Source organism: Meleagris gallopavo, chromosome 23 (genome assembly GCF_000146605.3).
Source record: "Meleagris gallopavo isolate NT-WF06-2002-E0010 breed Aviagen turkey brand Nicholas breeding stock chromosome 23, Turkey_5.1, whole genome shotgun sequence".
In the NCBI taxonomy this organism is placed as follows: Eukaryota; Metazoa; Chordata; class Aves; order Galliformes; family Phasianidae; genus Meleagris; species Meleagris gallopavo.
In genome coordinates, this window is record NC_015033.2 from 5,930,995 (window position 1) to 5,940,157 (window position 9,163).

General features: G+C 57.2%; 2 protein-coding genes across 2 annotated transcripts; both read right to left on the minus strand.

Annotated features, from left to right (window-relative positions):
* Positions 1-1,740: 1,740 nt before the first annotated feature.
* On the minus strand, positions 1,741-5,114 carry MUL1 (mitochondrial E3 ubiquitin protein ligase 1). The gene is made up of 4 exons (XM_010722947.3): positions 4,954-5,114; positions 4,746-4,833; positions 3,616-3,736; positions 1,741-3,040 (listed from the first exon to the last, which is right to left on the minus strand). Exons 1-4 carry the CDS (start codon positions 5,071-5,073, stop codon positions 2,311-2,313), a joined length of 1,059 nt encoding a protein of 352 aa, XP_010721249.1. The 5' UTR covers positions 5,074-5,114; the 3' UTR covers positions 1,741-2,310.
* Positions 5,115-5,365: 251 nt separating this feature from the next.
* On the minus strand, positions 5,366-8,159 carry FAM43B (family with sequence similarity 43 member B). Its single transcript, XM_003212297.4, has one exon. It carries the CDS (start codon positions 7,451-7,453, stop codon positions 6,575-6,577), a length of 879 nt encoding a protein of 292 aa, XP_003212345.1. The 5' UTR covers positions 7,454-8,159; the 3' UTR covers positions 5,366-6,574.
* Between the last annotated feature and the right edge of the window lie 1,004 nt (positions 8,160-9,163).

Genomic DNA, 9,163 nt, shown 5'->3' on the forward strand with positions numbered 1-9,163 from the left:
AGGGTGCGGGGATCCCCCGAGCCGGGAGGGGCTGATGCCCCGGAACCGACCCAGGGAGCCCGGCGCTGCTCTGCGCTGCCCGTGGGAGCGTGCCTGTCCCCGTGTCGTGGACCCATTTGTGTCCCCGTGCCGCGTCCCCATGACGTATCTCCATGGCATCTCCCCGTGCCGCGTCCCCATGCCGTGCCTCTGTGTCTTGTCCCCATGCCATGTCCCCATACCACCTCCCCGTGCTGTGTCCCCATGCCGTGTCTCCGTGCTGGGTCCCCATGCCCTGTCCTCATACCAGTCCCCATGCCCCGTCCTCGTGCTGTGTCTCTGTGCCATGCCCCTGTGCCGTGTCCCCATGCCATATCCCTGTGTCATGTCCCCATATCACATACCCACACCGTGCCCTCCCTGTGCCATGTCCCTGTACTGCATCCCCACACCACGACCCCACACCATGGCCCTGTACTGTGTCTGCATGCCACGTCTCCGTGCCTTGTCCCTGTGCCCTCTACTGTGTCCCCATGCCACGTCCCTGTGCCATGTCACTGCACTGTGTACCTGTGCCATGTCTTCATGCCATGTCCTCTTGCCGTGACCCTGCACTGTGTTCCCATGCCACGTTCCTGTGCTGTGCCCCTCTGCCATGCCCCCATGTCACGTCCTGGTAGTGTGTCACAGTGTAATGTCCCCATGCCATGTCCCCATGCCACATCCCTGTGCCACATCCACATGCCACGTCCCCATACAGCGTCCCTGTGCCATGTCCCCATACAGCATCCCTGTGCCATGTCCCCACACCCACCTTTCCCAGCTCACACGGATCTTTCTGCCCGGTGGCTGCAGAGGGAATTATTTTTTGACAAAGCAAACCAGCACAGGCACGGGGTGAGGTACAGTTTTGGGGCAGTGCTGCATCCCCGGCACATTCTCGGTGCAACCCCTGCAAAAAGTCGGGGGGGACAGCAGGGATGGCAACAAAAAGTCGGTTTGCACGAAGCGGGCTCGCACCGTCTCTACAAACAGCTCGCAACCAACAGGGACTCTAGCTCGTCTGGGGGCAGAACAGCTCATTTTGGGGCAGGTGAAGGCCGGGGTTCCCGTGTTTTTGGGACTGGGGCTCGCTGGGAACGCAGCCGCAGAGCCCCGCTGCCAGCTCCTTGCATAACGCTGCGTCTGCGCCCAGCATCCCGCGGGGGAAGCTGGGGAACAGGAGGCAAAAGGCAGCGGGGGCAGCGCAGCCCCCAGGAGCTTATTTTGGGCGCTGCGGGGATGGCTGCGTTCCCTACAGCCCCCATCGCAGGACCCGCACGGGGTTTGGGTGGAAAAAACGGTTTTTTGGTGCTGCACGGGGTAAGAAAAGAATCCCCTCCTGCGTCTGTGGCGCCGGGGAAGAGCCTGGGCTCACCCGGTGCTGCCGAGCGCGCCGCGGGGTGATGGATTGATGGCAGCGGGAGAAGGGAAGGAGACGCGCCGCCGTCCCTGCGGATTTTTGCTATTTCTGCTTTTTTTCCGCCTCCTCCCGCAGCGGGAGCGCACCGCCACCTGCAGCCCGGCTGGATGCGGCCCTGCCTTCGGGTTCTGCCGCGGATTTTCTCCGCATCCTGCTCCAACCTCAGACCCCTCGAAGAAGAAGGGGAGAGCCCCCGGCCTGGCGGGCTCTCTGGGGTGGATGCTGCTTCTTACAGCTCGCGGAATGCAGCGGGAGCAGAGGAAGGCAGCGCCCTCAGGGTTGCAGGGATGGAACAAGCCAGGACAAACACGTTTTTCAGTCGGTTTTATTACAACCTGTCCCGTACCCCAGCCCAAACCCCGCTGCAGAAATCAACCAGAGCGCTGCCGTGTCCCGATTCCCACATTGTGGCATGACACAATCACGTGTGGCCAAAGTGCAGCCCCTGGCAGTGCCGGCAGGAGGGGATGATGGAAACGCTGCTCCTTGCCTGTATTCACCATTTATCACAAAACCACTGGCATGAAGCAGAAGCTCTTCTGACCCCCAGCTCAGCCAGCTGGAGGAGCTGCTAGGCGGCAGCACTGCCCACACTGCGCAGCCTCAGGACTCCTCATGTCTTTTAACAGAGTTTTTTTTTTATCACCAGGGTATTGCAGAAACAAACTGATTTTGCCTCCAGGAGCACCACGTGAACCCTGAGCACCTGCAATCATTTTCAAGCCCAGCTCCCCTCCAGCTCCCTCCCCCTTCCCCAGTCCTTTCATCCCCTGCAATCCAACCACCCCAGCGGCAAGAGGGGCAGGCTGCAAGCAAACCCTCATTGAGAGGGAGCCCTCCAAAAAAAAAGCCCCCTGAGCCACGGCGCTTTAGCTGTTGTACAGGGGAACCACCCTGATGATGGCCTGTCTGCAGATGGGGCACCTTTTGGGCTCTGGGAGGGCTTGGTAGCACTCACTGCAGGAGCAGACGTGCCCACACTCCAGGAAGACACAGGATTTGGCACTGCTCAGGCAGATGACACAGGCATTTTTCAGCATCTCTCCACCCTCAGCGTTCACTTCGCGCATCAGCCGCTCCTGCGCTTGCCTGAATTCCTCCTGCATCTGCTTGAGGTGCTGCCTCTCCCGGTGGTGCCTGTACTGCTTCCTCAGGAGGAAGAAGAGAACGGCACACGTGCTGAAACCAAAAAGGATGGTCAGGATCTTCCAAAGCTTGGCACTCGATTCCTGTTTCTTCAGCAAAGCATCGAAATCGGCGCTGGTCAGGTAGTAGCGCAAGCCCTGCTTGGGTGGCTGCAGCTTGATGGTGTTGTTGTCCAGCACCAGCTCCCCAACGCCAGTCAGCGCCGCTCCCACCTTCAGCATCTGCTCTGTCTCCTGAATGCCTTTCGGGCGCTCCCCGCTGATGTAGTGCCCGATGACATCAGGGAAGGATTGCACTGAGGGGTGGAATTTCTCATGTACCGTCTCCAGGCTGAGCTCGGCGGCCTCCAGTGGTTTCATCACCCTCACGGCGACGCCGGCGCCGTCCTCCAGCGGGGCCAGGTCGAAGGCAGTGGTGTTGGTTCTCTGGTGGATGATCTTCTCGTAGTCATTCCTGGGGATAAAACAAGCATTAGTGCTTCCACACTGGCAATCCAGGCTGGGTTGGGTGGGGCCTGATCTACCCAGGAGCTTGATAATCTTTAAGGTTCCCTCCAATTTAAGCCATTCAATGATACCACAAAACGCCAAGCAGCAGGGAAACACCACAGCTGTCAACACAGCAATATTTGTCATGCTGCCTGTGTCCTCGTGGTGTCCCTCATGCAAAACCTTCTGCTGTCACAGGGAAAGCTCTTGGGGCAGCTAAACCCATCCAATGCTCATCACCTTCACAGCTGTGATGAGTTGCAGTGCGGTGGGAAGAGCTTCCTGTTGGAAGAGCTTTGTTGGGCTGCTCAGTGCAGTGCAATGATGCTTGAGTCAGCTGCTTGGGGTGGCCTCCAGGTTCCATATGTGTGGGGCAATGGGCACAGCCCTGAGCTGCCAGAGCTCAAGGAGTGTTGGAACACTGCTCTCAGACGTAGGGTTCAGATGTGAGGCGTTCCTCTGTGGAGCCAAGTGCTGGATTTGGTGATTCTTATGGGTTCCTTCCAACTTAGGATTTCCCATGGTTCTATGGGTACGTACCAGAGGTGAGTCGTTCGGTTCCACACCATCTTGTGCTCCTGCAGTGTCAGCCTCTGCACAACGCCCTTGCAGTTCTCCACAAACTGGCTGCTCAGGGTGTCCTTGACAGTGCGCACCACGCCTGGAACATGTGGAGGGCTTGAGCTGTGGTGCAAGTCTTCTTTTTTGTTTTGGGGGAAGATTAGCTCAAATTCCAGCCCTAAAGTGCTTTGGTTTTTTTGCCCCTAAAACTCAGCCCCACAGGGCTCTGGGATATGTTTATCTCAAATTCCAGTCTTTCACTCCCAAGGTTTTAGACAGGCTAAATCCTAGCCCAAATGTGTCTTGTGGAGGTGGTGGAGGCCTTATCTCAAATCTCAGCCCCACTGTACTTTTTTAGGGGGAGAAATAGCCCAAATACCACCCTCACAGGGCTTTTTTGGTTGGGAATAGCTCAAATCCCAGCCTTGTGGAGCTTTTGCGGGGTCAGATTAACCCAAATCCCAACCCCACAGGGCCTTTGGGGTGGGTTTAGCCTAAATTCCGTAATCCCATAACCAAGAATTTTGAAAGGGGAGAGGCTAAATCGCCCTGTGGCATCTTTAGGGAGGAATTAGCCCCAACCCCAGCGACTCAGGGCCTTTGGGGTACGTTTAGCCCAAATCCCAGTCTTTTACCCCGTGGTTTTGCAGGAAGCAGGCTATATCTAAGCTCCATAGATTTGTTTTTAGGAATGCTAGCCCAAATCCCAGCCCGCAGTGCATATGGAAGGAATTAGCCCTAGCCTAAATCCCAGTGCCACAGAGCCCTCTGTTAGGGCTGGCATTTGCCCCTCTGAAATTTGGAAGGAATCAGACCACATCTGTCCCCTCCCTGGGTGCTGTTTTTGGGGGGCACTTCACCCCAATCCCATCTCTGTGGGGCTGTGAAGGAGGAGCCTGCATCCCCCTCCCCACTGCTGCACGGCAGCGATGCCCCAACCCAGCACAGCCCCAATTCCTCAGCTTCTTCCTCCGTGCCCCCCATTACTGTTACTGCCACGACCTGCACACAGGAAGATTTTTTTGGTGAAAAATGTCAGATTTTGGGCAAAAACGCTTGAACCAAAGAGGCAGTGGGGAAAGAGGCCCAGGGTTTTGCCATGCCAATACCTTCGATGACAGCATAGGGCACGCAGCGGCCCGGCGCCTCCAGCAGCACGGCCCGCAGCTCCCCGTCCAGCCGCAGCCTCCGGGCGCCCTATGGAACGGAAGGATCAGCCGCAAGACCCAGACCCGGGAGCAGGCCGCGGCCTAAGGCCGAAGCGGCCACCGCAGCCGGCAGCAGGCCGCAACCCAGCTCCAGAGCTCCCGTACCCACCTGCAGGCCGCGAGCGAGACGGGCCTGCTGCCGATACACCGAGTAGAACAGCGCGGTCAGCCCCGTGCCGGCCGCCAGCAGCGCGGCCTGCAAGGCCGAGGGCCGCCCGCCGCCTTCCATCGCCGCCGTTACCGAGGCAACCGCGCGGCGCGGAGTGATGACGTCATTGATGGCGTACAGCGCGAGGCGCTCTATCATACAGCGGGCCGTTACCATAGAGTGCGCGGTCCTCCGAGAAATGGATGGAGGGTTTCCAGGCGGGGTGGTGGGCTGATAGAGCCCCACTGTAGCCCCACAGCGCTTTGGGAAGGTTTGGCCGAACTCTACGGGGTCTCTGGGGTGGGTTTAATCCAAATCTCGGCGTTCAACCAACAGGATTTTGGAAGGTGAGAGGCTAAATCCTGGCCCTGTGATGCTTTGTGGAGGTGTTAGTCCAAATCCCAGCCCCACTGCACTTTAATTGGAGGAAATTGTTCGAATCTCAGCCTCACAGAGCTTTTTGGGGGTCAGATTAACCCAAATCCCAGCCCCACTGGGTTTTTGGGGTGGGTTTAACTCAAATCTCAGCCTTTTACCATGGGATTTTAGGGCAGGATAGCCCATATCCCAGCCCCGTGGGGCCTTTGAGGTGGGTTTATCCTGAATACCATACTCTCACCCCCAGGATTTTGGACGTGGACAAGCTAAATTCCAGCCCTGTGGCACCTTTTGGGAGGGATTAGCCTATATCTCAGCCTTAGAGGCCCAAATCCCTGTCTTTCACCCCAGGATTCTGCAGGATGCAGGCTATGTCTAAGCTCCACAGGTTTGTTTTTAGAGGTGTTAGCCCAAATCTCATCCCCATAGTGCTTTTGGGGGGCAGTTATCTCAAACCCCAGCCCCATAGAGCCCTTTGTGGGGGCAGATGCTGGCCAGATGCCAGCCCCCAAAGTTCAGAGAGGGAATCAGGACCACAGCCTGTCCTCTCCCTGGCTGTTGTGTGTGGGGGGAGCTCAGCCAAACCCCATCCCAGTGATGCATCCCCTTCCTCAGGCTGTGGGGCAGCGGTGCCCCTTGTTCCCCCTCCCACCACCCCATTTATTCAGCTCCTTCCACTGTGACCTCGCATTGCTGCTCCTGTCAGGGCAGGGAGAGCAGGAACTGGGTGAAAATAAACCATTTTGGGTAAAATTCCAGGGATTTAGGTTCTCTGGGCTGCCTTTGCCACCCAGCTTCAGGCCTGGGGTCCCCACTGCAGCCCCCCCCAGAGCGTGGGCCTGCTCTATTTAAACCCTCATGTTGCCATGGCAATATGAGCATCACTCGACGTGGAATAGCATGGAAGGTGCAGAACTCCCCCCCCTCTCCTTCCCATCTCCCCCAGGGTGGAAATTTTACCCCGAGAAGAGTAAAAAAAAAAAGGGTAAATACAAAATAGAAAAGCAACAAACCATCGCGAGTCTTCCAGGCTGGTGAGAGACAGGCGCTGTCACAGGCAGAAAACACAGATTGGGTTTATTTCCAGGAAAGGGATGGGGGATCCAGGTATCCCCCCCTTGAGAGCTAGGGACGTAGCCCTATTGTCCAGCTGTGTCCCGAGGGCACCCGGTGTGGCCAAAGCAGTGGATGCCAACGGAGATGCTCAGCATATGGGGGCCCTTGGGCCACGCAAGCTGCACCCCCGCATCTCACTGGCCAAAGAGACCACGGTGGGACCCCCGTCCCCCCACGTGCCCCCCGTCTCCTCCTCGTCCTCCTCCAGGATGGAGCTGAGCCGTGGGGCGCAGCGGGCGCGCTCGGCCGGCGGGCGGTAGGGACACTTGGCATTGAGCAGCCTGCGCAGGGGCACCAAGGGGACGATGGCTTCACCCAGGAGCTGCTGCTGGAGACGACGGCCATCGTTCTGCCTTTTGAGCCTCTTGAATTCGTCAAAGGCTGAAGCGGAGGTCTGGAAGAGGAGCAGGGCCATGGCACGCGCGGTGGCGGCTTTGGGGACGAGGACGGCGTGACAGCGCAGCACCACGGCTTTGTTCTTCACCTGGTGCCGGTAAACCCACGCAAAAACCTTGGGGTGCCGGCGGTCGGCTGTGCAATAGGTGATGCGGTGCAGCAGGTATGCGTGGCCCGACCTCCGGGCACCCTTCTCACCCGGTGCCATGCGGATGCCGTGCGGCCCTAAGGTCAGCTTCATCTTGGCCCCACCGGCGCCCGCGTCGCTTTTGGCCCATATTTTCCCCACCGCCTCCTCGGTGCATCCCTCTCCTTTGGCGTGCAGCGTGACTGCATTACCCAGGTAGCGCACGGTGTAGGTGGGATCCTCCTTGTTCAGCTCCACTTTCTGCCGACGGCCTCCAAACACAGAACCCAACCTCTCCAAGGGGCATTCGGGCAACAGATCGGGGCAGGAGCGCAGGAAGCCGGCCAGCAACGAGGCATAGCCCAACCCTGGCCCCAAGCTTTTCCCTTTGCACTTACGTTCGTTTTCCACCAGCACGAACTTGCTGCGGCGCCAGGGCAGCATCACCTCGCTGCCGTATCCGGATCCCTACCCGAGGGTCTGTCCCCGTGTCCCGTTCCCAAAGGCCGGTCCCCAGCGGGATGCTCTGGGTGAGGATGCAATGATGCTGCTGCTGCAGAACGGAGCTCTGCTCCACCTCCCCGGGCGTGCAGGCAGCCGCCGCGCGCAGCCCAAAGCGTGGAGAGGAGGGAGAATGCATCGGCGCACACGGAGGGATGCTGCTGAGCTGCTGCTGCCGGCGGGAGATGTGCTGCTCCGCTACGGGGAGAGAGAGCAGCCCCTGCAGAGTGCAGAGCCCAAAGAGCAGCCCCAGCGGTGCTCCCTGCTGCTAACGATTCTGGGGAGATCCCTTTGGGTTTTGGGGTGCAGCCCCCTATGGATTTGGGGAGATCCCTTTGGGTTTTGCAGTGGTTCTCCCTTTGATTCTGGGGAGATCCTTTTGGGTTTTGGGGTTGTGCCCCCTTTGGTTTTTATGATAATTCTCTCTCTGATTTTGGAGAGATCCCTTTGGTTTTTGTAGTGGTTCTCCCTTTGATTTTGAGGACACCCCTTTGGGTTTTGGGGTGCTGCCCTCTTTGATTTTGATGAGATCCCTTTGGGTTTTGGGGTGATCCTCCTTTTGATTTTGGGGAGAACCCTTTGGGGTTTAGGGGAGCAGCCCCCTTTGGGTTTGAGGAGATCCCTTTGGTTTTTGTAGTAGTTCCCCCTTTGATTTTGGGGACATCCCTTTGGGTTTTGGGGTGGTGCCTCCTTTGGGTTTTGGTTGGTCTCTTTGGGTTTTGGGGTGTTACTCTCTTTGGGATTTGGATGATTCCTTTGCAGTTTAGGGTGATGCTCCCTTTGGGTTTTCGGTGATCCCTTTGTTTTTTGGGGCAATCCCTTTGGGTTTTTGGTGGATCCCTCATTGATTTTGGGGTGATTCCTGGGGGTTTTGAAGTGCTGTCCCCTATAGGTTCTGGTGTGGTGGTATTTCCATTGGTTTTTGGGTGATTTCTTAGATTCTTGGGCTGGTGCCTCCTTAATGTTTTGGGCGATCCCTTTGGGTTTTGGGGTGGTTCCCCCTTTGTGGTTTGGGCGATCCCTTTATTTTTTGTTGTGTTGCACCCTTTAGGTTTTCAGGTGGCCCTCCCTTTGCATTCCATGTGATCCCTTTGCCTTTTGGGGTGGTGCCTCCTTTGAGTTCTGCAAATAGCACAGGGGTGCAGGTGATTTTGACTATAAAAAAACCTTTTTTCCCATTGCCATCATTAGGTTTCAGAGTGAACGAGGAACTAGGAAGGCGATCGTCCTATTATCCCTGTGTATGGGGATATCAGGGATGGGAAATGGTGCTCAGCCACACAGGGGAGACGTGACCACCTCCTGGGATGGTGCAGACCAGTCCTTATCTGCACTCAGCAATAGGATTGTGCAGCAGCAGGGGAAAGCAGCGTCAGGGAGACTTCCCATCCGCTTCCCCTGCTGTGTGTTGGCTGTCAATGAGAAACCAGGAGGGGGGGGCTGAGGGGGAAATGTGCTATTTCTTGTTTGCGACCCAATGGTTTTCTTCCTTTTGACCTCTCCCCCCAGGATGTTCCCGGCACCAAATTCCTGCTGGGGAGGAAAGAAAACAAGGCGGTGTGAGAAAACACCCCAGCTTAGCACAGACAGAAAAAGCAAAACGCATAGAAAAATTGCTAGAAAAATTAGTATTTATATTAATATATATAAATA

What these genes read in the sequence shown, in the direction of transcription:
- MUL1 (XM_010722947.3), bottom strand. Translation starts at nt 5,073, where the DNA reads ATGGAAGGCGGCGGGCGGCCCTCGGCCTTGCAGGCCGCGCTGCTGGCG. An exon ending in GCCCTATGCTGTCATCGAAG is followed by an intron (nt 3,737 to 4,745) that starts GTATTGGCATGG and finishes CACATGTTCCAG; the next exon opens with GCGTGGTGCGCACTGTCAAG. An exon ending in AACCGAACGACTCACCTCTG is followed by an intron (nt 3,041 to 3,615) that starts GTACGTACCCAT and finishes TTTTATCCCCAG; the next exon opens with GAATGACTACGAGAAGATCA.
- FAM43B (XM_003212297.4), bottom strand. Translation starts at nt 7,453, where the DNA reads ATGCTGCCCTGGCGCCGCAGCAAGTTCGTGCTGGTGGAAAACGAACGT.